We start from the raw sequence: 27,929 nt of genomic DNA on the forward strand, positions 1-27,929 counted from the left end.
CCTCCATCTCTCAGCATTCTTTGCTTTAAAATTAAGCCTTCCTCCTCCTCTCAGTCCGGATGCACACAGCCCTCTGCGTGCAGAGGCTGGAATTTACCCAGGTTCATCCATTGTAGTGCCACACTGACAAGATCAGGCTTCTGCAATGACCAAAATGCTCTCACACATACTGCTGTTTTTCAGCAACTCTGATTTTTTAATGTTTTGAGAAACGTACATATTTCTTTAATGCCACAATACAGGTTTGATAGGCTTTAGAAAATGCCACAAGAACATCATGTTACCAAGAAGGGTTTTATTCTTTTTGCCAGTAGCTTTGTTAATTGCACAAAAAAAATCTTTTTGTTTTGCCATTTAAACATTTTCACACATCCTATTCTGAAAGACAAACGTTAATTAAAAACAAGGCAAAAAAATAAAAATTCACAACCTTAATTAACTATAGGATCTATCATTGAGGAAGAAAGAAACTGCTTTTCTTACAAGCTTTTTCACAAGTGTCACATTTTCTCTTTAAAAAGGAGGGAGTCAAAAAAGCAAATTTCTAAAACAGAAATCCTCATAAAAAGGAACTTTACAGAATTGTCAACAATATTAAGACAACATTGACTAGCCAGTTTTATTAGAGCATCTCTCAATCCACAGCTTCCCCCCCTTCCCTCCCCCAAATCTCAGGCCTAGGAACAGATTTAAGATCCATGTTCAGAGGCTACAGACATAAATACAAGAATCTGAGTGAGACTGACACAAGTCAATCTGAAATGGCATCTGAAACAGTCCGGTTTACACCATTTCCATCCCTCCTCCTCACTTCACACCCACACTTCAGAGCTCTCGGTCTCCTGCTCCTCCCTGGCATATCTGTGATTGTACAACTGGCTGGTCAGCACCGCACCTTCCAGCCACTCTACATCCACCTACCTCACCAGAAAGCTGCAGTCAGACTTTCCCAGGATAAATTACAGTGTTTAACTAGTCTGCACCTGCCACTCCCACATAAATAACAATCGCCATTTCCAGCACTACAGTATTTCTGGAAAACAAAACCTGCAGCAGGGAGTTGCCATGGGAGTGGTTCTCCTCTCTCACAAACATGGTTCTTTGAATTCACTACAAAACACGTATCACAGGACTTGAGAGCTCCTTTCATATTCTCACTCTATCCAGAGGCACCACAAAGTAGAAAAAGAGGGAGATCCTCCATTACCTTTGCTCAGACCCATTCACCTTTACCCCGGCCCAAGAGATCTCAGCAGGAACAGGTTGGGGATGCTGCTGCACTGGCTCAGCACAGTTCCACTCTCAACTGGACCCGAGACAGCACCTCCCTCTTCCTCCCAAAAGCTTTCTTACACTATAAAACCTGTGGTCTTATCTCCTGCCCCCAAAACACAATTTCGCCCAGATGCCCTCAATACACCATTCATGTAAATGATTTCTTAACTGCGGCATGTTTAACCAAGGACTTCTGATGCTAATAGCGGAGTTCTTCTGGATGGGGGAAGCACAAGTGTGTCAAAAGCAGGCTAATGGCTGGTTATCCTGGGTAGTTATATGTGCCTTTAATATGAATATCTACATGCAGGATGACAGTTGCACTGCCAAAGAAACATGTATGTGTAACTAGTATTGTTCACATATATCACTGACAAACGGGCAAAGTGATATCTAACGGATCTATTACTAGATGTTCACCACAGGACATAATGCGTTAACACAATATTAGCCCACAAATAATAGTGATCACAGGAGGTGAAATATTCAACAAAGTAACATTTACAGCATTAGGCGTTAGATGTCATGATTCGTAATGAGTATCTGATACTTTCTCTGTTTCTTAATAAGGTGCCCCTGAACCATATGCACATGCTGCACACAGCAGGATTGGTCAGAAATCCTAACCCACAGGAAGATTTCCTAACACAGCCATTAAGTTCCTAGAAAAATAAGATGGCGGGAGGGGCAGACCTCATGGATTTAAAGGAACATGGTCTAATTTGAATTTGCTTTCTTTCCTTTCAGAATCCCAAACCAAGGGAGGAGATTGTGCCACTGAAAAGCGATTTTGGCCAATAAAGTTTCTTACTGGCATTTTACTAACTCTCAAATCCAAAATGCAAGAACCCTCCTAAAAGGCTAATACTGAGAACAATTAAAAAAAACCAAAAAAACACAACAAACCACACCCAAAAACATGCTCTGTGCATTTTTAGAGAGACATGCATCCTTTGGACTCTGGGTTGCTCTGCTATCAACAATGAGAGCATCTCTGCTCTCTAGCCTTGGCATCTGCAGTTCAAGTCCCACATTCCTAGACTAAAGCTCAGCAGTGGTCTTAGCCTCCCCTTTGTTTACTAGTCTTTCTAGAAGTTGGTATCTGGCTACAAGCAGAGTCACAGGTACAGGGAAAAGTCTCATGCTGTGCTAGTGTACCCAGAGTAGTAAGACTAAGAACATGTATGGAAAGTCTGACATGTATAAAGATCACTAATCAGTACACAAAAATATCCCTGTGAGGTAGGTAATCATCACCCACCTTTAAAGATGGGCAAACAGGCTAAGAGATACAATGACCATACAAAGGCCAGAGAGAGAGCATGGAAAGGAGCTCAGGATTCTCAGTCTCTTGGCTCTACGATCATTCTTCTCGCCTCTTTCAGACTCATCACTCTGCTTGTGACACTGCTACAATTCAAGACACCTTTGTAATTATTGACTACAAGGGTTAAAAAAAGAAAAAAAAAAAAAAGCAAGTATTAAAGCAACATAAGCTAAGGCCAGGAGCAACCCTAAGGTTTGTTCCTTCCCCAAATAAAATATCTCTGGCCCAGTTTTAGGCTGTATGTTCCTCTTGCAGTTTTCTATGCAAAGGTGCTGATCTCCAATGCTGTTTGTGAGATGGGCAGCTGTGATTAGCCTTTTAGGAGGCTCGTTTACACTGGCATTCTCTAATTTTCAGTAAGGTTTGTGTTCCCTAAGCTACAGTTGTCTGTACAGGGGAAGACATGGATGCAATCTGTTTTTCTTAACAGTACAAGGAATTCCTCCATCAAGGTGCTGGGGAGGTGGAAGTTTAAAAAGAAGCAGAATCAAGACAGTGTTGCATGCAACCCCATTACCTTCTGGAACTGCCATTCTCCTCCATGGGAGGTGCTTTGTTCTCTAACAGTGGCCGATTAACAGGAAATGCTCCTCACCTTACTTGGGACCAAGGACTTTAGCAATATTCACAGGTAGATGGGATGTGTGTCACCTGTCCCCTTGATGCAGAGAGTCCAACACACGCATTATTTCACAGCAAAGGAGAAAAGGGATCGTTAGAAACAGCATCTTGGACAAGCATACAAATTGGAAAATAAAAGCAGCCAAGCAGCAGATTTCTGGCAGAGTTGCCTCAGAGCTTCTGAACAAGCCGCCACTGTTCTGTTCCATGACTGTCAGTGCATGGCATGGATTTTTCTAATTAGACTGCAACAATCCGAGCCCCCTCCTCCCCCCTTTCTGCCACCAGGGGAAGGCTCACCGCAGCAGCTGCCTCCGTGGCAGATCTCAAAGTCTGTGTATAAAAGGAAATGGAGAGACAGAGATGGACTGGTCCAGAGTTAAAACCCAGTATCATAATAATATTAATCAATAATCATAGTATTAACAGTAAGAACGGTGCAGCCTAGTGGATGTAGGCCCTGTACACTGCAGACATGTCGTTGTCTGATTGGTCCAATGCTTTTGCTCGTTTATAGACCTAGAGAAGAGAAATTAGAAAAGGATCAGTGCCTGCTCGTGTGAAGCCTTTCCTCGGCAGAAAAATTGCTTTGCTGACCATTGCAAACCAGAGAACTGCATAGTATGTCAAGTAATTAGAGCAGCACATATCAGAACACACCAGGTCTTGTTGAGGCCATCTATGTTTATTGATGTGATATTTTAAGGGCTTCTACAATCAAAACAAATCCAATTCCATCCTAGTCAAAATATATTTCAATCGCTGCTCCCTTGTCTTAGAGATGACATAATTCCTAGATTTTTGTCTCTTGTTGACAAAGGGCTCTATTGAAGAAATGCTGAATAACACATATCTGAACACTGAACAGCTCTTACCTCGTTGGCAGCAGCTGCCATGGGAGTTGGGTGGTTGACAGAATCGCCCAGTGCAATAGCTAATCTAAGATCCTTCTGTATGTATTTCAGGTAGAAATCAGGTTTAAAGTTTCCTTGCAAAATATCTGTTGAGAGGAATGGGTGCAAAAAATAAGCACAACAAAAGTAAATCAAGCCCACACTGCAAGGGCATGTAATTCAACACCAAACTTCCCTTTCCCATGCTGATCAGCAGGAACACTGCTTTTAGCTCTTCTGTTTCTCTGCTCTCCATCTGACCACAGCAGATAACGTCATTATTGCCCACTGACAAAGTGAGCTCAGATTTCTAAGCAGCTTGCCCTCCATTTCACTTATTACCCTGCCCCAATGAAATCCTCACTGTGAACTCAAGTTCTAAGCAGGCTGTAGACAATGCAGAGCTTGGGGTGGATTCTCAGGAGCCCTGGCTATGAAGGGGAAGGAATGGAACTCAGCTCTTCATTTCCAGAATGCTTAAAATACCCAGAATCCCAGGCTGATGAAGATGGGATGGTTATTTTCTCCCTTCTGCCATTATCTGAAATGCTGCTAGGTTGTGGCAAATGTCCTATAATAAAACAACGTAAGAGAACTTTACTTTGGCACTTCTGGTCCAGGAAGATGCTGGCAAGTTGTCCCTGATTGAGGATATCCAGAAGGGTCTGTTGGGACTGGCCAGTCACTTGAGCCAAAGTCAGTCCTTCTGCTATCGTTGCCATGAAGCTGCCTTGGACCATGTTCACAATCAGCATCATCTTGGCAGCATTGCCTACTTCACCTGGGAGCGAGACATACCATTGGGCATTCCTCCAGAAGAGATACAGCAGCCTTGCTCCCCCATCCCACACAGTATTAACACTACCAGACTATCCACGTCCAAGTACTTGGCAGCTCTCCCCTCCCCTGAAAGACTTAAGAAACCTTACCCATTTTCCAAGCACTCAAAGGAAGGGAGAAATCATAACAAAGTATGATTGAAAATAAAAGCATCATGGGTCCTCCAAAATGAGCCAGTATTCAAAAAAGAAAACTTAGGCTAGACGCTCTGAAATTGGTCAAGTTCCCAAAGAGCAGGGCAGTTTCCCATACTGCCCAAGGAGACAAGAAACAGATGACACATACGCCTCTAAGACTCTTTGCTGGATTTCCCAGTCCTTGCACTGAGTAAGAAACTGCTATCAGGCCCTTCGCATTTCAATTACCTAGGAAAAAAGAGGTCTTCCCCATCGCTTGGAAACAGCTACTGCAGTCCTCATATAAACCCCTGTCACCAGCTGCCAGGATCACTAGCATCCCATCGTTAGATAGCTGCTGATTTCCTGAGACCGGTGCTTCCAAAAAGCGACCACCCCGGGACACTATCACCTAGAAAAAAAAAGCATCTCTGGTTAGCTGTGCATGAACAGCACACATTGATGCTGAGTAGGCAGCACAACAAGAACATTGTTTAGGGCATTCCTGTCCCTGAGAACAGAATTTTAAAGCAGAACAAATAGCTCAGACTTATAAATAGAAGAGGAAAGTGATGCGCTGCAAAGGGTACTTGAGGCCAAAAGTTGCCCTCACACTCCAGCAGCACTTTCTTGCACCCGTCACTACTGTGCATGTTTTAAGCAGCTGAACTTACGTGCTTTTGCCATGGCACCCTGTAACGGCCAAAGGAACCAGTGCTGAAATTGCACATGTGGTGTAGGAATCTCAGAAGATTGACTGTTACGATATTTTCCCCCTTTTCCCCAAAGAGGAAAGGCCTTTGACAGATCTCTTCAGCCAGAGGTTTATTAATATGTATGACCCTTCATTCTCCAAATTCATGTTACACACTACTGTGTCATGAATATGTCTGCTTAAAACTTCACCAAAATTAACTCCCCTTCCTCGTGCAACACCACACACTACCTTTAAGGCAGAGGATAACAATCCAGAAGCCAAAGAGGAAATCAAAGATGCCACATCAGAAATAATCAGAACACTTCTACAGAAATCCTCTCTATAATAATATTTCTAGAGAATGAAACATGAAGGCATTTTTTTTCCCCAAGCAGAACATTTAAAATAAGCAGATTATGCATTTTATCATTTAAGGACAGTTATTAATCCAGACAATGCTTTCTCCTCCAGTTTGCTACAGAATACCAATCTGGCTATAAATACTTCTTAAGGGATCAAAATCTGGCTGGCTGTTTGCATTGGTGCCAGCTAACAGTCCTGCCAAATCTACAGGCTTTGCTGTTATCACCAGGGAACATCTCATCCAACTTTGTTTGCTGGTCAAGATTTGACAGTTTATTTTGTCTTATTTGCCTGGGACTTGAGCGTCTCCTAAAAGAAGCCCCAAAATCATCAGAAGCATCTTTATTATCAACAGCTTACCACCTGAAGCAACAAGAACTGCAGTACTGCTGCTGAATCACAGATGTTAGCAGTTCAGTTCAATGTGATTACCTGGGCCAACTCTGTGACTGTATCTGCATCCACAGTGGACATATCAACATAACACTTCCCTGGACGAATCCCCTGCAACACTCCACTCGGACCAAGTACCAGCTGTGGGGAACAGAAGAGCGGTAAAGCAATAGGGTGTCTGCAGAGAAACTCCAATCCTGCAGGACAGCAATTCAAGCGAGCCTGGCACTGCACTGATAGACTCCTAGAGGGATATCAAAACGTACCCCCAGGGATGATTTTTTTGTTGGGATATTTATTTTTACATAGCTGCACTGCCCAGCATCTACAGTGACCCAGGCTACCATGGTTAGTAGGAATCAGGAATGGCATTCAGTGACTGTATCTTGTAATCTAGCTGGTGGAGGAAAAATAAGAGCTAATCCTTACATCCTTTGCTGCTTTTGGATCCGATACACAGGCAAAGGTGATGTCACAGGTGGAGACAACTTCAGCGGGGGTTCTTCCCAGCCGTGCCCCCTCCTGGATGAACAAATCACACTGCAAAAGTCACAAATCCAAACATAAGAAAAATTAAGTACAGAGCAAATGGGTTCTCTGGCATTTTGCTGAAACAAGCTCTGCTGCTGGACCCAACTCAAAAGGAGTCAGGCATATTAATTACATGGCGACTGGGTTGTCTTCTGTTGGTTTGTCGTCTGTCCCCACCCCCCTGCCCACAAGGGGCTCTTTTGCAGCTTTTCTGAAACTTCAAGTGAAGAACTTCAAAAGAAAGACACAGGAAAAGAGAACACTTAGGTGAAATGATAAGAGATTGAATGTTGTGGGTTTTGGAGGAGAGATGAGGGGAAAAATAACTGGTAGACAGACAGAGCAAAAGGTGTTACTGCACAGTAAACAGGAATATGCACAGCTGAGACTATGCACAGCTGAGACTAATGTGTTTTAGTGTGCTGCTGCTTCAAAATCTTAGCTCCTTCTTACCCTATCCCCTCACACCATCCATGTTTTGCAGTCAAAAAAAAAAAAAAATCTTTTAATCCCTTTGAACAAAGTAACCACAGTGCCCTTCTTGCCTTTGATATTCCACAATATCATTGCAGTACCATATCTCCCCCAGTTACCTACTTTTCCTCCTCCACTACAAAGCATAACGCTGGCTAGAATATAAGTGTAATATAAGCTTCATTTTCACTTCGAATACACCTCTAAACCCTTCTCATCCTGGTCTTATGACACAGCAGGTTTTCAACAGAACCTTTGTTACCGCAACACGAACAGCACAATGGATGTGTAGATGAAGCTGTGGTCAAGCAGTGCATCTTACCACACCACTCCTAGAACCAATTCCCCAGCACTTGGTCTTTTTGTCCAGCTCCATGACACAATGACTTGGCTATTTACATCAGCAGTATTTCCAGAGGCACTTTACACTGCATCCCTCAACACATATACAAGGTTGCAATTTTTCTGGCAACCCTCCCATCTCATACAAAATGGGAATGGGATGGGGACTGTTCACATAAGAGTGACCATACTAGGACAGACTACAGCTTCATCTAGTCAAAAGTGGCCACCAACAAGCACCTAGGAAATAATAATAGAAAAAGGTGGCAAGCATATACTTGTGTTTCTTTGGCATCCTCTCCTAGGCACCACTGATTGGTGACTCCAGGCCTCCCCGAGCTAGAGGTGGTAACTACATGTTTAGAAAAGGTTCAGTATCACCTGTATCTTAAGCACATGCCTACCTTCTCAGCAGTCCGGTTCCAGACAGTGACAGTGTGACCCATCTTCAGTAAGTTGGAGACAATGCCACTTCCCATCAGGCCAAGTCCCAGAAATCCTATCCTGAGGGGAAGAGATAAACATTAATGCAACAGAAAGCAATTGGTGTCAGCCTCTCATGGTCTTGGGAATGATGAAGAGCAAACCCTGGAGCATCACCAGCAAAAAACTCCCAAAACCACAACAAAACCAAACCTGTTCCACTGTGGCCACAGCTAGAATGGGCAGATACTGAGCTTTAAAAGCAAACTGGTATTTATTTTGCTTACAAAGCAACCCTAACAATTTCCTGAAGAAAGTCTTTAGTCTGCTTCAGAAGACTACTTAAAGGTTTTGGTGGTCTGGGGTTTTTTGTTTGTTTGTTTGGGGGGGGTGGGGTGGGTGTGTGTTAGTTTGTAGGTTTTTTTGTTTGGTTTGTTTTATTAAAATTGCTGCTCTTGTGCTTTCTGTTGCCAGCCATTGCCTTACTGAAGATGAAAGGAACATTTAGAGATCAGCAAGTGCTTCTCTAATTAATCTTCTGATTTTTAAACTAAGTAATACTTTGAATGATACATTACAACCTTTATTTTAATGAAGCCCAGCAAAGACTACTGGGCATCATGCACAGACCATAGACCTAGTCCCTGCTCTACAGCTGCGATTTTGGACAGACCTAGAAAGGAAGTAATAGGTCAGTACAGGTCACTATGAGCAACAATACAATAGTCCCAGATACCAGCTGCTTTCCCCCATGCCTCCCCCCACAAAGCTGGCAAGAGTTTTGTTCCCCCCCTTCAAGAAGACGACAATGCGCTAAAACAATTTCCATCCCTACAGTTACCTGCACAACAGAAATTCCTTTGCAGTCATTGCTGCAAAGATCCTTCCATACATCATGCAGCTAGCTTCATACCAAAACCACAATTCTAGCAGGAAATTCTGAAGTGTTCAGTTACAGGTCTGATGTAACTTCGAGATGAAATCTGCCTGGCAATTCCCCAGCTAATTCTTCAGAATTAGCCACACTACAGATGCGCTGTGGCTTTCGCAAGCCAGCTGCACTCTCCCAGCTAGCCATGCTGCCTTTTGTTAGAGCAAACTAATTTAGACAGGTCAGAGCAAGTCACTATACGCTCCTTAAACAGCCCAAACAAGGTCCACCTATTTTCAAGCCTCTAAAACAGAGGAGATATTCTTTCTCTCCCAACCCACCTCTGAGCCACACTTTCCTGAGAGACTGTTTTACCTGAACAGCTTCATTGTTATTTTGGTTCCCCTGGAGTACAGTTGAGAACTGACATCCCATGAGAACGACCCCAACGGCAAACAGCAAGTTGTGGCCTGAACTCAATTTGAACAGAGCGGAAGTTACAGAGTGAAACAGGAAGCTCAAATTAGGCTTCTCTCACTCTAGAAAGGAGAAGGGGGACGTTAGAAGAAACCAGAAAGCTCACGTGCTACACAGCAAAGCTCTTGTGCTGAGAGAGCACGCCTCCCTCTTCCTCTTGTCTTCTACATGCTCAGAAGAGCGATTAAATAAACCCAGTCAACTGCCAGGCACTACTGGAGAAAGATACCCTTTTATCTTTCTGCCTCATACAGCATTCAGAAGTACTGCTGCTTAATGTTCTGCAGTATGCCCTACAGGAAAAGGGCAACTGCAGAAAAGCCCTGAATTGCAAATGTATCCAGGCCAAATCCTATTCTGAATTCTTCTACTGTACAGCCCCTGTTCGTTTTTCAGCTGCCTCCCTCCCCCTTTTCCCCCCAAATCAGAGTTTCACACAAGGACAGAGGAGATCTGTAGTTAGAGGGAAACGTTAGGTTTATTTATTCTCAGTGACAAGCTGGATAATGGCTGCATGTATGAGCTGGGAAGGAGAAAAAGTAAGGGAAATGGTTGAAGCGCGTTGGAGATCTTACTTTTTGTCTGTAGGTGTGATACTGCCATTGACTGCTGTGCTGTCTGCTGCCTGGATGGAGGTGGATCCTGTTTCCTGGGGAGGTGGGAAGAGGGTGGGGTGGGGGAAAAAAAAAAAAAAAAAAAATAGAATGCACAGCTCTGGAGGAACTGCAAGTCCTCAGGACAATAAGGAAAATCCATCAAAACCAATATTTGCCTTACCTCTTCACAAACCTTCAGCTTCTTTGTGATGGCTTGATAGCAGACAGCTGGCTGTATGGAGAAGACAAAGCATTCAGGGGAAGGACAGTGCTGATTTGCTCTGCTGAGCAAACATACCATATCCTTGTTAGATAGAAACAGGCAGCTCACCCACCCACCACCATCTGCAAAGCAGAAAAACTCCCAGGCTTCCCTCAATGGGAGAAAATAAAAACAAAAACCTATTGTGACATACTAAGCTCTTCCTTTCCCACCCTGCCCCAGCAATTCAGCCTGTCTTCCGATACAGGTACTGCAAACTCCTTCCTGTAGTTCATATGACAGGGTCCTCTAGAGGCAAGGATCCAGGGCATCCCTACTCTCGCATTTGGCCCAAAGGAAACAGAGATGTCTAAAGCCTGCCATGAAGTGCCTTGCCTCATATCTATGCTCAGTATGTCAATGCAGCTGTGCAAGAAAAACCTTCTTGTTAATATGAGAAGGTATGTGGCTTTCAACTAACGTTAAGGTGAAGGCTGGTCCTTCCCATGCTGCTTATTGTGAGCTTGTGTAGATTAAAGCTGTTAGCTGCTCTTAATCCTTCTGGCTCTGCCCAGATCCTCAGCTGGATATAAATCCTTTTTCATTTAATTTGATCTCTCCTTTTTGTCCTGATGTTCACTGCTGAAGATAAAATCCTGCAAGGCTTCTGACTGCCAGGAGATAAACTGGCTATATTTCACATGGAGATTTTCTGGCCCTGGAAATTCTCCTGCCATATTCAGTTAATAGACAAGCTCATCCAGATGAAGCAACTGGTAGGACAACCAAAGACTTTCAAACAGGGTTTTTAAACAGAAAAACAGCTTTTCCTACCCCTCAATGTTCAATCTAAAGAATTTACTACAACTGATCTGTCAAATCCTGGTGCTAGATAATCTTTAATTACTTAAACTATTCACTGTACTCAATGCTAAATCACTCTAAACCTTAAGGTTAGGAAGTAACTGAACTGCAAGATTGTACGTGAGAATCTAATTGCTGCTAGACCCCGAAGAAGAGAATTTCAGAGCTCTTTACGCATACTCCTTGTACTTAGACCCAGCAAAGGGCAGGATGCCAAGCCAGACAGACCAGCAGAATGATCCTGCCTGCCAAATCCTCACCTTCTCTGTCTGGCTCAGCAGGAAGTGATGAAAGTGTGGATCACTGTCCTTCACAGGCTACAAAGAAAGAAAGTACAGGCTCAGAAACATTCCCAGAGAGTCACTGAGCAACCACAGCACAATTCCCTTTTTCTCCCAAGCTGCACGAGAACAATAGCTTAAGCTGGAAAATATAAAATGTATCAGCTTTATCAAGCAGCCTGTTTCATTTAAGCTGTTTACATTTGTTTCACTCTCAAACCCAAAGCCATTCAAGTCTAATTCCTAATTCCTCATTTTTGGACATATGTAGGAAAACCAACGAAGGTTATGAGCAAGATTAACATGGGAGGGAGAGATCTCATATCCTGCTGCTTCTTCTCAAGGGAATGAAAACACTTATTTTCCAGCTTCCAAGGAACTTCTTAAAACAGCATTCTGGGAATAGGCTGGAGATTACACCTAGCATTGTCACATGCTAGGCAAACCCATATTAACAGCAACAAGGACTGTAGGCCCAGGTATCTCACCTCCCCGATGAGCATCATACGCACTAGCCTAAGGTCACACTGCTCTTATTCTGCTTTACTGACCACTTATTTATTTATGCACAAAAATGAAAGGTTTCCAAAAGCTTCTTAGGAGGGAAATCAAATTAAACCACCCCATACAATAGTGTCCAGACAGGGAGAGACTATCCACATCACCTCCTCCAGTTCTGGGAAGCCAGTCTCAGCAATACTTTTAAAACAAGAAGTGCAAAAATGAGTAGAGCAAGTGTGAATCTGCAAATAGTTCCACAAAGACTGAAATCTCACTTCCCAGCATACTTCTTAATTGCCCAGGATCTTGTCCAGCTTTGTTACACTACAGAATGACAGAATGAGAGTGTCTTACTTTGTTCCAACAGGAGGCAGAGAAAAATCTCACTATTTTACAGCCCAGACAAAAGATTCTAGATTTGCTTCCACAAACTCAGTTCCTAGATCACATTATGTTGTAAAGTTTCTCACCTCACTGACGCTTGGTGGCCATTTAAATCCAGCCACTGTTCCAGTCATCACTCTCTTCACTGTACTTGACTCTGGAATTGTGAGGTCCTGAGGAGACAGAAGGTGGATCAGAAAGAGCTTACAACCTGGCTCAGTGGCTGGCCACAGCACGTTGATCATATGAGCACACATACAGAGTTCTGAAAAGCGCTACAAATGCCTTCCATCTCACATGCCTTTCCATGAAGTGTTCATATTTTAACACAGAGCGTATTATCAACACAGGTGAGGTGAAGAAAACATGAACTGCCAACAAAGGAATTCAACCACACAGTTATGGCTTCTGGAGAATCCATTCTTCATATGTAAGAGGAATCACTGCACTTGCGTAATCATGCAATAAGCAGAGAAGCAAATGAACACACTTGATCCAGCATTTTCCTCTGGTGGATGCAAAAAGCTAAACAAATGGGTGAAGGACATGACCACAGTCAGAGGTCTGAACTCTTCTAATCCTCCCGTCATAAAAAAGTAGCCCACCTGTTAACAGGAGAACCTTCAAAGTGTGAGGCTGATAGTCATATCTACTCAAGTTTGCTGAATCCATGAAACAGAAACCGGTACGTGGACTGCCACATTCACTCAACAGGCCCCGATTTGTCATGTCACAATAACACTTAACACATCGGGTTTTTTTACTGTTGAGCAGATTAAAGTTTATCTTTCTTATTTCCCCAAGATACATAGGTTAAAATAGGTCTTTATGCTATAGGTCATAGACATATGATATATGAAGAAAATGTGCAGGACTTCTGCATAGTATGTATTATCTTCCTGAAATGAAGGTTCAGAAATGGAATCACATTATCTCCCCTCCAAAATTACTTCCTGAAAATGCACAATATACCTTAGTGTCCACGCAGAACCACAATAGAAGACCACTGTTTGCAAAAAAGGTACGAGCAAGATTCCTGAAGGTAACTCAGATTGATGCAACTGTTTCGTCTGTCAGCAGGGACAATTTAGACATCAGTCTCCAACCCTAAAGCGTCTAGGGAGAGCCTTGCACACTAAAATTCTCTCCTTAGAGACCACACTGCTGTTTCAACTCCTAAAGCGTGGATGAAACCTGCTCTGATACCTATCAAGTCACGTTGGTCCTTTGAAAATATTCATATAAGCTTAAAAACAAGAGTATTTGAATGATCATGTATGCCTACAGACCATTTCTAGATAGAGCACACCTTGACAACAACTGGATTCTTGAATTTTGTGCATCCTTATTACTTGGAAAGCCAGAATTTGGACTGCGACGGGGCAAAATCCCAACACTGCAGTAATTCAGGACAGCAACAAATGTTTTCTACCCTAAGGCTAAGAATTTGGGGAAATTATGAGAACCAGGCAAGAAGACAACAAGATTTTAAAATTCTTTCCCATGCTGAAAAATAGTGTTAAGGCAGTACTGTTATATTTTCATGGCAATTTCTTTAATTGTCAGTACATTACTTTCCAGAAGCTATAAGGCTACTTTCCTACATCAGCCTGCTTATTTTCATGGTCTGCAGCCAGACATTTATCACATAGCTGGCGACCTCTGTGATAAGCTGTTCAAAACGACTTTGCCAGCAATTTGCAAGTAAAATAATTTCTACCACTACAATTCACTCACTCAAAGTGCTCTGATGCCCTGAGGTAGCTAACACAGTAGAACCTGAGCATGCAACACATCAGCACGATCAGAACTCTCCCAGCTATTAGTTTTGATCAATTTTGGAATGAATCTAGCTCAAAGACACAAAAACATTTTGCAAGTGGAAAAAAAGGCCCCGTGGCTTATTGTAACTCAAATATGTGAAGATACAACTCGCTCATAGCAAGACACTTTGAGAGGTGAAAGTATGTTGCCGGTAAAGTGTTTTCCTGCATCAGTCAAGTCACAAGTTCCGTAATGATTAGTAAGAATTCACAAATATGCATCATTCCTCCCCTCTTCCAACACCCCCCAAAAGGAGAAACTGACGGGCTCTGTCATACAGCCTGATTTAACAGAAGCTGGCTCTAAAAAAAAAAAAAAGCCAGTATTTCCTTCATAGCTAATATCTGAGGTGATCAGCTTCATTTTACTACATCAAGAAAGAGTTTGCTGTTCAACCAGTGAAGGCCAATCCATTCACAACTTTGGAGATCAAAGACTACCATCTTGACTTGTGTCCTGAAGTGCACTGAAAGCCAAGATTGTGAAGCACAGCATAATGTGATCCATTTGAAGCACAGGTGAGCAAGCAGGCTGCCACATGGTGTATCAGCTGAAGTCTCCCAATGGTCTCCAGGTGTAGTCTCTGACGGAGCATGTGCATTGTAATAATCCACCGAAATAATTATCCAATTGGAAAAGGAAGATCTGGACCACAATAGTGAGTTCCACAATAAATAAAAAGGCTGGAACTCTAGATGAGGGTAGACAAAGTATTGGTGGCTATTGTTGCTGCCACAACATCCAGAAATAACAGGGAAGTAATGGGGATAAAATAATAATGCTCCAAGGTTGGACCTTTATAATGGAGGATGGAAATATATCCTAGAGCAGAGAAGCTGAAATGAATACAATCAATTCTTCTGGTGGATTTCCCAGGCTACAAGAGTTTCTTCTTTAAACCCTAGCCCTTAAGAATACCCCACCCTCTGTAAGTACTGAGGGTGAAGTTGAGTGACTACTGATCACTTAATCATACAAAGTAGATGAGATGGGAGAAGTCAGGAATCAGATGAAGACCCGTACCTCTTCACTAATCCTTCCCACACAAACTGAACTTGAGGGATGGCAAGATGAAAAGTGGAGTCTCAAGATACAGCTCTCAAAGCCCTCTCAAAGATATGAACAAAGCTACTCAAAATAACTAACTGGTAAAAATTACAGGAAGAACCAACAATATGCTTGCCAAAGGTATCAGGCAGCCAAATGGTCTAGAAGTAGTAATATGGAACAGCTTAAAAAAACCTGATACTGAACTGACTCTTCCTGCTGGCCTGTTAGTCAAGGTGCCAGTCAACCCTAGAGTCCATCTGCAAAGTCCACAGGGCACTGGCGGACATGCACAACACAAACCTTCTCATCCTTGGGTGGACGCCCCCGCTTTCGGGGGCTCTGATCCTGGGCTCTTTTCAAAGGTGATTTTGATCCTCTCTCTGACGATACAGAAGAGACCCTCTTTTTTCCTTCCCCTGTGCCCTTCTTCAACTTTCCTTCAGACAAACTGGCCTTGCGTTTCTCTTCACCAGCAGATTGCTTGCTTCTTTCTTCACTGGAATTACGCCGATTCTTCTCTTCGTTGGAGTTATGGGAAGACGCCTGAGAGATTACAGAACAGAAGATGGTAAGGAAAGAAGAGAAGAGCTGGAATGATTTTCATGCAAAACCAAGGATGTGAGGGACCCTGTGCTGATTACTACCAAGCAAAACAACAGCACAGTAACTTGAAAACTAGCTATTTGTTAGCCCTTTGAAGTCGGTGAGTGAAGTTCCTGGTTAGTTCTCCTGCAAAAATACATCAGTTTAAGTAAGCGAGTAACAGACCACTTGAAGACTTGCTGGGAGTGTGTGCACATATGTGCACTTCCAATACACTAAAGACAAGATTAGTAGACATCAAATTCTAGCCCAAGACTTAAGACTGATTTATCAAATCATCATAAGCAGATCAATTAGCCTCTTCAGTTTCTCCATCAGTTTAACAACACCTTTTTCCCACCAAACAAGACTGAATAGGGAAGAAGAGAGGATAGGGGAAAAAAACAAAAAACAAAGGAATGTAAACGAATCCCTCCTCAACTTGCCAGAGGCAACAAACTCCTTTCACATAAAAATGCATCTGACCATCATTCATGCCAAGACTTGCTTTGATGCACACAGTAAAAAAGAACCCACTCACCTGGTCCTTGCCTTTGGTTTTTCTAAGAAACTCCTCTACAGCATCCACAGCTTGCTGGAAGCGCTTACCCTTGTTAATCTTTATCATCTCCTCTTTGTGAGGGTGATAAGGCTTCAGCTGCTCCACTTTGATCCAAGCACTAGAAGCAAACAAAACAAAACAAAAACAAAAACAACAACAAAACAAACAAAAAATTAAATTATATTCTCCAAACAGCAACTTTCTCAACCATCCCACTTTTAGAAACACACAGATATACTTTTTTTCTCCAGAGAAACAGATGATAGCAGCCCAAACTTGCTTTCTACAACCTGAAAGGCTGTGATTTCCGCATTCACTGAGAACTTTATTCTGACACTTTTACTTGGTTTCTCTCTCAAGTTTTATATCCCCTCATGCTAGCAGTGCTCTGCTCTAAGCGTTATTCATATTCTCTATCAGCAAGACAGCTTTTGGATGGGATCTTAGATACTTGTTTAGAACAAAGGCAGTCTAGTGACTGCTCTTGTATCACCAGAAGGAACACCCACAATCACATGCCTCCACATAAGGTAGCCAACAATATGAATCTGCTCAAGAGGTTGTTGAAAGCAGAGGCCACATAACAATTCTAAGCCATCAATCCCTTGTTCAAACATACTGTGCACACACAAGTGTCTGCAATAGCTGGAGGAAAAACCAAAATTATGTCTCTTACAATAGAGCCCACCACAAATAAAGTGAGTGCAAATGCCAGCTCATTGATGAACATATTTCTGATGTACCTTGATATTCTGCATGAAAACAACATTTTCACTTTTGAGGAAAAAGAACCATTTTCTTCACTGTTGATATTTTAAGATAAACTGGTACAGTAGCAGAGTATTAACCTGACTGCAGTCCTGTGAGGAAACTCAAATGACTCCCCTGTTTCCACTGCTGCTAAGTAGGACTTCTTAACATTTACCAAATGGTTAAGTGGTCAAGTACAGGGTGACAACTCCACTTTCCTTACAGTTGACAAGCTCTTCTACCACTCTTTCACTGCAGCTTAGGGGAATGCCTTTGCTTTCAACATTCCTTGTGGTTCTCGCAGAGATTAGAATACTTTCCTCTCTCCCCAAATTCAAGCCCAGGCTTATCAGCCACACTGTTACAAAGCTATTTCCATCCTACTGAAAACAGACCTGCAAAAGTTTCTGAAGAGCTTTTCCTGAGCTAGGATGGCCAACAGTGCTTCTTCACATACAGCAGCCCAGCACACAGTAAAAACTGGTCAAACTGATTTTCCCTGGTCCAAAAGCATCTCTAAGTTACAAACTTAACTAGCCATGATTATAGGCTTTAAATATTCTCCAGTGCGGTCTGACTTCTGCAAGCAGGTGAAGTGGTTTAATAGCTGCCTTTTCAGACACTGTAAGCATCATGTCATACAGCTAAACTGAACATAAAGGTGAAAATAATAATAATAATGATGCTTTGCTGGATCTTGCTTGTCCTCTCTTCATGAAGTAGTAAAGCCCAGTAAACTCTTTTAAAACTTCATGGAGATCTTTCTCCTCACTGGCATTAGCCATTGTTTGTAGTCAGGAATCAACTTGCTCAAAGTAGACTGAAACTTTCTGGGTCACATCTGGAGAGATGAGGCCTCCTGCTAGAACCGACTGCAAAAAATGCTAGCATCCTTTCCACATTGCCAGTATAGCCTACACCATGATTCCACCATAGCCTGGAAGCAGAACCCTGTACTCTTTTGCATGCAAAGCTGAATCCTTTTGCTTAGTTTATATCTTCTGCATAATAACTGACTTAACCTAATATAACAAGTCAAATCATTACTTTCAGACTAGAGCCTGCTGTCCAGCAGCTATTCAGAGAATCCCTCCCAGATGCCTGGACATAATAGCGAAACATATCTTAAAATGCTCTTATACTGTAAAGCTCTTCTGTGTGGTACTCAGTGACAAAGCATCCCGAGGTACTAGATAACATCAGCTCATGAGAAGCCTTTCCATTATGTATACAAAGGAAACAAAATGTTGGAGTACATTATAATAAAGCACGTTAAATGTTGTTGCCAGATTTTAATTTCTAAATAATAAAAAACCCCCCACAAACTTTTCTTCTATCAAGGCATTCTCTTAGGTTTCTGCACATCCTATCCCTCCTCACTGCACAAGTTCATTAGTTTCCTTTCTCATTACTTTTCCTTTGGTACGGAGAAAGTCTGAAGCACAAAGCTTTCTGGCTCCTGGCTTCGAAGGCACATCTTGGCACTTGTGATCCCCCAGGACAAAGAGCCAGAGATCTCAGAGACAAACTAATAAGTGAGAAACAATCTTAAATGCTGCCTCAGGATTAAAAATAAATAAATAAGTAAATTTTTTAAACCGGTCTTTTCCTTTCTAGTTTACTCTTTGTGTGTCACTTACCTGGACAACTTTCTATAAGATATGAACATGTCTTTTGACACCAGATATCCATAAAGCATTTGCATGCTATGTTTCAAACACTTGAAAAGAACTTTCCACCAAACAAAATAATTCATGTTTATACACAGGATCTCTCTCTGTTAAGCAATAGCCACAAAGCCAATGAAGGCCAATATTTAGATAACAGGTCTCTATAATACAACATATAAAAGGAACTACTATTTCTCTCCTGACTCAGCAATGAATTAATGCTGTAGAAAAGCATTAGTGGCATTACTGAAGATGTCATATTTAAGATGAAATTGTATTCATGACTGCACAGAGTCATCTGGTATCTGTAAAGAATGGGCTAGATAGAAAGTGAAAAGATGTAAAAAAGATACTTGTTAGTAATGGGTTCCTCTGCTCATTTCTCCATACCCTTCCTCATCCCCTCCAAAACATCATTCTTATAAAACCACTACTCATGTAAAATCCATGCTATATTCATGAACAATAATCAAAACTTAGAATGCTTGTAAAGCAGAGGCAAGTACAAATGTGACCTGGAGCTGCACGGAAAACAATGGTACAGAAGAGATGCAACCAGAGATACCAGATTCAAATCCATGATATGAGCTTAGCACAGGCAAGGCAACCTTAAAATCCCCCATGTTCTAGCCACTCTCTTCCAGTCTAAAGATATCAATTCCTAATGATAAATTGGAGAAATGAAAGTGGAGGAATATCCACAAATACTCACTTTTTGCAAGCCTTACAGTTAGAGATGGAAAACGGTGGCGCTGTATCTCCAAAGTTCTATTACCTACTACAGTCTGGGAAAAATTCATAAAGTTTTAGACTGTAGCAGTTTAAATGCCCACACTAAATGCTAACACAACCAATTTTGAAAGACAAAAGAAAACTGCTCAGTTATTTACACGCCCAGTGTGTGTGAGGACACAACAGAGAAATCAGGATAGGTTTCCTGCTGTTAAAAGGGAATGCCCCAATTTTCATCAGTAAAACAACCGAAATGGCTGAACTCTGGAATTTGATATGTAAACTTCTTAATGGAAAAAAAAAACAAACAAAAATTACTACACTAAATTAGAAGAAACATCCATGCAGCTAAAAGGAAGGGATACTTAGCAAAAGAAAACAAGCAGCAGGGCAATACTGAAAGAAATTTTAAGTATTAAATTTTTCAAATTTGTGCAATAAAAAAAATTTTGCAGAGTACTTACACATCCAAAGATAACAGTAAGAGGTGGAAACGTTTTGACTATAGTAGTTTTCAGCTACAGCACTCTGCCTGTAGAGATGTCTAACAACATTCCAGCTGGCTCTGCTATACAGCAGTCTGGTTACAGCAACATAGAGCTCTGCATGGGATAATTTGCCTAACTGAAGAACACCAGCAATGTAAGCTAACCCCCTCTGTCAGCTTAGCCTATACCCTCTGGCTCCTCAGATTGCCAAAGGGCACCACATCCAACAGCTGGCAAACTTTAAGCAAGTGTTTTCTGATGTCAGGACCTGAAAGAACATTTTAGAAAGACGACATCCAGAAATTTCCATCTCCTTGAAAACCAGGAAGAACAGTGGCAGAAGAAGAGGGTAGGTGTTTGCATCCCAACAGGATATGGAGGATGGGAAGGTAATGAGTGCTGTGCTAAAATCACTGAGCCTGATGGAAATAGGCTGCAGATTATTATACTTATCTTGGACTGCAAGCTTCCTCCAATTTTTCCTCAATATATCAAGTCAGGAAGTGCCCCTTGACCCCACCGCATTTAATGAGACTAATTAGTTTTGCACTGACGCTTCAAAAAGGTGCCATGAGTAAGAATGGACTGTTCCAGCTTCCTATTAAGACTTCGATATACATGACTTGCAAGATGATTTGGCTATTACAGAATATCTAAAGGGAGAAGAGGGTGGCATGGGACGTGAATGTGTGTACACACATCTCTGATGACTGCGGGATTCTCCCTAGTATTTCTATGAAACATAGTAGAATGACACCTTCAAAGCAATGATTTTTTGACAATGTCATAATGAATTCCCAAGCAGGCCATGAAATGTAAGAATGTTTTGAACTGGATGAAGCACACCAAGAAAGACTTGTAGGCTATGGGCCTGCTAATCTATTAGTTCTAACTACTAAAAGCAATAAATGCACGTATATAGCAATGTGTAAGTTCTTACATTGCAGTACTTGACTACTGGAATGATCTACGAAGATTTCCTAGGACAAGACTGTAGCTTGGGAAATAAAAGGGGATCTTAAAAACTATCTGAAAAGCACAGCTAGAAACACAGACAAGGGGTCAAAGCTCCACTTCCGTTTAGAAAGACTAAATTAAAATTGTTGTTTATACTCCCATAATTGGATGTTGTTACATGCTTGCCAGGTCTATGGGCAGGAAACACCATCTCTTCTGATTTTAAATGAAGAATCCTTTCAATGTGACTTACTTTGAGAAGAGACATTCAGAAAAGAACTCCTAGGCAGACTAGAAAAATCTCTGTATCAATTTGGAGAGCAAGTTAATAAGAGACATTAGATGAATATGTGCATCACAACTGAGGCAATCACTTAGAATAGGAAGTGGATATTATATTACTACTATGAACATCAAGGTGGCTTTCACTGTGGTAAAGCATAGGTGTACTTCACAGTTTAAACAAGCAAATTCTTCTTCCATGGGTACAGAATCCTTATCTTCCAGAAAACCTATTACTTCGAAAGTGACAGAAGCAACTAACTACACCAACACAAGAAACATAAGGAGCATGGAGCTCAGTAGAAACTTTATCAAAAGCCAGGTCTTAGAGCACAGTCTGAATGCACTCATGCTCTCACGTTTATGTCTTTGGCCAAAACTATTTACAATCTTCCAGTTAATGTATTTCCCTAGTCACTGCAGCATCACACTGGGCCAGTAAGTATTAGTATTCAGTTCACAGGTAAAGAAAAATGTATTTTCTTCTGTGCTGTATCCTAAGCTATTCGGGATTTCACAAATAACCAAAACCTATCTATACACTACACCAAAACCACTTCCAAATTCATCAGTAGGTTTTTATTCACCTCTCCACTCAGCTCAGATGCATGCACACCAGTTCTTACTTCTAAGCAGCCTTCTCCTTAATCTTTGGTATGGCAAACTGGAGCCACATAAGTCAGGAGGAAACAATTTTTACCTAGCCTGAAACTGTGGCATTTCTGGCCACAGCAGTCACCTGGGAATCCTCAGAAGAAAGTAAGACTATCAAGTCTGAGATTACCTACCCATTGACAAACTGGCTAGCAACGACCCTCAGAAGTTTGAGAGAGGGATTCTACCCAGCAGCTAGCATCACGTTCACCTCACACATACTGGACAATAGGCAAATAGTTTATATCCAGATCCTTGCCTGTTAAACCTTGACAGGGTAAGGCAATAATAGAAGAGCTGAAAAAATGGATCAGTGGTATAGTAATGTCACCTTACAAACTTGAAAGTGGCAGAAAGAGCAAAGTGCTAGAAAACAGAAGCAACGTGTGCTAGAATATCAGTATGAGTAAGTATAACTCATCACACCACAGACTACAGTCAGTGATGGAGCTTTGCATCCTCCTGGTCGTCATACTGTTCATTTTGTAGAGTAGCGACATTTTGCCAGTTACGTATTTCCACTTACTGTTTATACTCACCTAGAAAAAAGTATTTGCAAAACACATTAGTTTACTTGCACAAAATAAGTAAAGGAATTTTCTCTTCATGCTCACATTTTAAGTGAAATAATTTATTTTTTTCCTGACGTGGTTCATTGATTATGCTCAAAGAGAAGGATTTTCTCAAGCGGCACACTGGTTAGAACAGCACAGTTCTAACCAGCACACTCTTTTTAAAGGTCCAAGTCAGGACAGAACAGGCACACAAGCTTCTCTTCCGCCTATCAATACTATTTTAAAAGAAGAACAAAGGGAGCAGTATTTATTTCCATTTAATTTTCAGGCAGGGTATGCCAGTTAAAGCGAGCAAATTTCTAAGTCATGATTATCTAGCAGGAAATGATTAAATTTCACAAGATGGACATGGAGGGGAAGGGGAGACATGACAATGACCACACTACCTTACTGTGCCAGACGACTGGATTTTCCCTAGTCAGAGCTCTAGAATCATGTAATAGATCCCAGTTATTTTGCAGCACTGAACTCTTCATTTGCAATGATGCGCTAATCTCAGCTACAGTATCCCAGACATGACCACTTTTTCCAAACTTGTCTTGATATAAAACATCTCTGTATTCGATTCAATAACGTGAAATACAAGAATCGAGAACAATCAGGATAGAAAGGCTCAATCTCCTCAACTTTTAGAACTTGATTAGCTCAAATAACCATGTTCAACCACAACATCACCACCACAAAACACTCTCTCCCTTCAAATCAAACTTCACCTGCCTTACATTACTAGAGATCCAACAAACGTTCCTATTGGTATGCAGCATTCACTTCTACTCCATGAAGTTTAGACCTCAATTCTTAATGCAAAATGATTTTTAAATACTGAGTAAAAATAATTTGGCAGTCAAAACTAATTTCCTTAAGAAACACCCATTAAACGGTCTCAACTGTTACCTTTTTTTCCAAACACCAAAGGGTTTTCCAGTCTTCCGCAAATATTCGTAACTTTCTCCCTTACTGCATGACTTAATGCAAAATAGCAGAAAATAAAGGGAAAAACTGAAAAATTAGCAAAATAATTTTCAGTTTCACAAAACCCAAGTTCTCAGATTTCTGGTTTTTTTTCCTGTTTGTAGGTATCTAAGACAACTATGATTTTGTATGCATGTTTGGAATCAATAAATTCTGCCTTGCAAAAAGGTAGTCTACGACAGTTTTGGCTTTCCTATACTGTAAAGTCTTCCCAAAGCACAGCAAGAATGTTTTCAATTACCAGGTATGACAGTATGTTCTTTTACAAATGGCAGGTATATAGCTGTTTTATTCTTCTGGCAGAAAAACAAATGCATACTCTTAGCTGTACCTTTCTCATACATGGTTACATGCTAAAATCTAACCCAGTCACATTGCACCTACTCCCCTAAAAATGGCAAGCTACCAAAAAACTCTCCTTCACAGCAGCAACTAAAATCCTAACGTGACTGAGTATGTAAGTCTTTATACACCCACATGAGCGGCTATAGCATGCAATAATAGTTGAATTTTTTTGCACATAGATCAAAGACAATCCTTGGCAAAGCTACGCTGCACTGTGTTAGTAAATATTTCTTCCCTGAAAGATCCATATTATATGGCACGGTATTTTCACCAGATGAAAACAAGCAGGTACATACTGATCTTCTGTTCCAAAAAACTTCACAAAGAAGCACTTTTTTCCACGAGGTTTCTTCAGATCTTTAGGTGGATTAACAATCTGAAGGCAATTAGAAGCGAAAGTTAAAAAGCACATAATGAAAATTTATACCCCGTGATTTTACTGTCATGTGTTAAAGCTATTTTAGCTTTAATTTTTTTTCTTTTTTATATCTGACTAGGAAGAGAACTTGAACCTGTTGTAAGTCTTTCAAATATTTAATCCATGTCTTTCCTTAGATATTGTAGGCTGCAGCAGAGTGAAAAAGTAGCCAAAATCCACTGATACATCACTACATTCTTAGTGAGGTTTTCTTCTCCCTATCCCCAATAGATAAGCTAGCAATCTTTTTTTTAAAGTTTAGAAAGCCAAATGGCATTAATAAAAGTTTGTTCCACTTAGGTAACTTTTAAAATTTACATTTAAAGCTTTGTCTTTACTCTCAGAATAGATTGCTTATCAAGTTTAAAATATTAGTAAAGAGAAAAGCTGTCTTTCAGTTACACAGGTGAAAGGCTCTAGGGGAGCCTGGACTTAACTTGATCCAATAACCATACATTTATGGCTGTCAGCCACATCGACAACACTTTTCCCTGCCACATGCTGTTAACTCAACATGCTTAGTCCTCATACCTACACCAGAAATAAAAGCAAAGTTCTTTCAGAGAGGTAGAAATAATAAAAATGGCAATAGAGTTTTGTTTTGCTTTTTTTTAATCTTTTTGGCCTTTCATCAGAAAAAAACCAACCAAACCAGAAGAGAAAGTTTAACTACTCCCTACCCCCATAATTATTACTCAAAAAACATCTTGAGAAGCCAGACTCTATTTCTATTCTTTAACACAGTGCATTTAACCCATTTACTACAGGAGGAAAGAAACCTGTCTTGCAGAAAGTGATAGGGATTAAATAGTTAAAACTGGGAAACACAGTCAGTTCCAGAGCTGGATGAACCGCGCTCTGTTGCTTTTCATTCCATCTGAACTAACAGCTGTTAGTGACAGACTGAACTTCTAGATCAAATAAAGCCCTAAACTGGTTCACAGTTTAGATTTGTGGGGTATGTATTTAAACAAAAAACAAAAAACCAAACAAAACCCCCAATATTAATCTTCAACCAAAATGCTTTCAGGCAAAGCTTTCTCTGTGCAGAAGGAAAAAGAAAAAAAAAAAAAAAAAAAAAAAACCAACAAAAAACCAACCACCAAACCACACACCCCCAACACAAACAAAAACTAAGAAAGCAACAATAAATAAGAAAATCAAACAACCAAACCTCACCTTTCCTGGCCACGGAGGATACCGGCCCAGCTTCCCCCTACAGAAAGAAGAAAGTATTAGGCACTAGAACCAGAGAAAAAAAAACAACTATCCCACGACTACCTTTTTGTATTATGTCATATTTTTCATATTAAGAGAGTTACAACTTAAAGTCAAAATCTACCACGAAAGGCAAGACCCGCAGTTGACACACAAGCATTATATTGTTAGATACCTTCACCTAAACTAAGTCTCTAAAGAGTCTGCATGAACTTGCTGGCCTATCAGAATTTAAGTGAACAGAACAGCAGCAGCATAGCTTCGGCCTGGAAGATACAGTGCTATAGTGCTTATTACTCTTGTAAGACTGGATATTCCCTCACAAGGAACTGAAAAAAGTATTGATGCAGGCAATCAAACCAAAGTTCAGGTTGGTAACTTATATCCATCTGGACAGAACAGTCTAGTGAGCACAGCAGCCACCGATTTCCAGCTCAGAGAGCTGAGATTCTTAGAAGTTCTCACAGGAAAGCACTAATGGCAGGATCCCCTGAACAGGTGTTCCATTATCACTTTCTTCAGGTGCTCGCCACCACAGTAAGAAGTGCTAAGGATACAAAAGAGCCATAAGAAAGGCAGAAAAGTTTATTTCCTACACTTGCAAATGTTTCCATTACAAAAACTACACAAAACCCCTTCTTCACAGAGAAGGAAGAGACATTAGTCTTAGGTTTTAGCATGGTGGCTTTACCATTATCTTACCCTTGTCACTTACTCGGGCTGCAGCACTCACAAAACCTTATCAGTCATTGTCTGCAAGAGACTGGCAAAGAACCTGTGGAGCCCGCCAGCTCCTCAACCAAAAATTCTCAGCAAGTGGCACTGCAGCCTCTCCTGAGATGGCAATGCTACACAGACGACTCAGTAGCAATGGTCAGGCAGAAACACTGCCAAGAGCTGTAACCGTGACCATGTCTTGTATTCAATGCTTCCGTTCTTGTACTGAACAAGACATTCATCAAAGCCTTTCCTATGTTACTGTCTTACTGTTATGGTTCTTCTGCGACGGTTCTAGGGATAGTACCTGTCTAGGTTGTCATGTACAAAACTAAAGCAGGATAATCTGCATTCCAACACTGAGAGCAGTGCACTCCCCAAATCCTCGTTTGAAAAAAAGAATTTGCTAAAAGGAACTGATCTTTACTTACTTTGCTATATAAATTAGACAACTTCACAGCACTGTCAATTTTTCAGATGAGAAACTGCAGTTGTCACAGCCTGGAGCACACGCTTCTTTTTATCTGGGATATAAATATAAATGCATGCACTTGCGTGTTGGGGATTAACTATTTCTTGCAAGCCCTAGCAGGACACCCTAGCCTGTCAAGTACAGTAGAGCCTCTGCACTTAAAAAATCAGCACTGACAGGGCTTGATGGAATCCCCTCAGTCTTTCTGATGAGGAAATAAAACCCCACAGCTCTCTGACTATTTGAGGGTAAAACTGGAGTGACAAAGGGAAATGGCTTCTGTAAGCTTCAACAGGGACACCCTAACCTGCAAAAAAATGCTCTTTTCCCGGACAGTTGCGTTGCTTCATTAAAGCACTAGCAAGAAATAGTATCATCGCTCTCCTAAACACCTACTAACTTATTTACGTCCCGTCTCACCCCCCTTAGGAGAAGACCGTATTTCCAACCGAGCCTCGCAACGATCGCCCCTCCGTCCCGCTCCCCTCACCCCCTCCATCTTACACAGGTTCTTTTCTGCGCCGCCTCCCGCTAGCCTCCGGTGTCGGCCCGGCTAAGAGCTGAGCCTGCCTCCCCTCAGCCCGCTCCAGCCCAGTCCCGTGGCCCCAGATCGCCTCCCCCCGCCCCTCCTCACACCGCCCCCGAGGGACGGCACCGCCGAGACCCGCCGCCCGGGCCGCGGCTCCGCCACCGCCTGCCCCCTCCCTACCCGCAGCCGCACCTTGGAATCCCCCGCGGCTACGGGGTGACAGCGCTCGGCCCGGCCCGGCCGGGCCTCCCTGGGCTCCCGCCGCGCCGCGCTCCCCCGGGCCGGGCACAGCCCCGCCGCCGCCCCGCCTGCGCCTCCGCTACCACAGGCGGAGACTCCGCCTCGTTCCCCGAGAGGTGTCTGCCCCGCCGTCCGTCCGTCCGTCCGCCCGCCTGCCTGCCTGCCCGCCCGCGCGGCCGCCGCCGCCCCGCTCTGCCCTGCCACCGCCCGGCCTGCACCGCCACTCACCACACCAGATCTCCGAGCCTCAGACTCACGGCCGCCATCTTACCGACACAGCCACCAGCCGCACCGCGCAAGGCCTGCCGGGACAGGACGGCACCCGCCGCCGGGGGGGGGGGAAATTGGGGGGACAACAGGGATTGGGCAGCCCCCGTCACGTGGGTGGGCGGGCTGTCACCGACCGCTCCCCCGAGGCGTG

General features: G+C 42.2%; 1 protein-coding gene across 4 annotated transcripts; it reads right to left on the bottom strand.

Annotated features, from left to right (window-relative positions):
- Positions 1-275: 275 nt before the first annotated feature.
- GLYR1 (glyoxylate reductase 1 homolog) lies at positions 276-27,839 on the bottom strand. 4 transcript variants are annotated; one of them, XM_069809489.1, is made up of 17 exons: positions 27,737-27,816; positions 26,699-26,791; positions 25,512-25,548; positions 24,211-24,290; positions 16,469-16,607; positions 15,646-15,888; positions 12,558-12,644; positions 11,566-11,622; positions 10,421-10,471; positions 10,219-10,292; positions 8,277-8,376; positions 6,955-7,065; positions 6,565-6,666; positions 5,322-5,484; positions 4,718-4,897; positions 4,099-4,223; positions 276-3,742 (listed from the first exon to the last, which is right to left on the bottom strand). In XM_069809489.1, exons 5-17 carry the CDS (start codon positions 16,553-16,555, stop codon positions 3,668-3,670), a joined length of 1,455 nt encoding a protein of 484 aa, XP_069665590.1. In that variant the 5' UTR covers positions 16,556-16,607; positions 24,211-24,290; positions 25,512-25,548; positions 26,699-26,791; positions 27,737-27,816; the 3' UTR covers positions 276-3,667. The 4 variants fall into 4 exon arrangements, with proteins under 4 accessions (XP_069665590.1, XP_069665587.1, XP_069665589.1 ...); XM_069809486.1 differs by lacking the exon at positions 26,699-26,791 and having other exon boundaries at positions 27,737-27,839; XM_069809488.1 differs by lacking the exon at positions 26,699-26,791 and having other exon boundaries at positions 6,565-6,660; positions 6,952-7,065; positions 27,737-27,839.
- Positions 27,840-27,929: the final 90 nt, after the last annotated feature.

Source organism: Haliaeetus albicilla, chromosome 22 (assembly GCF_947461875.1).
Source record: "Haliaeetus albicilla chromosome 22, bHalAlb1.1, whole genome shotgun sequence".
Lineage (NCBI taxonomy): Eukaryota > Metazoa > Chordata > Aves > Accipitriformes > Accipitridae > Haliaeetus > Haliaeetus albicilla.

What these genes read in the sequence shown, in the direction of transcription:
- GLYR1 (XM_069809486.1), bottom strand. Translation starts at nt 27,774, where the DNA reads ATGGCGGCCGTGAGTCTGAGGCTCGGAGATCTGGTGTG. An exon ending in AGCTGAAGGTTTGTGAAGAG is followed by an intron (nt 10,293 to 10,420) that starts GTAAGGCAAATA and finishes CCACCTCCCCAG; the next exon opens with GAAACAGGATCCACCTCCAT. An exon ending in CAGTCACAGAGTTGGCCCAG is followed by an intron (nt 5,485 to 6,564) that starts GTAATCACATTG and finishes TTTTTTTTCTAG; the next exon opens with GTGATAGTGTCCCGGGGTGG.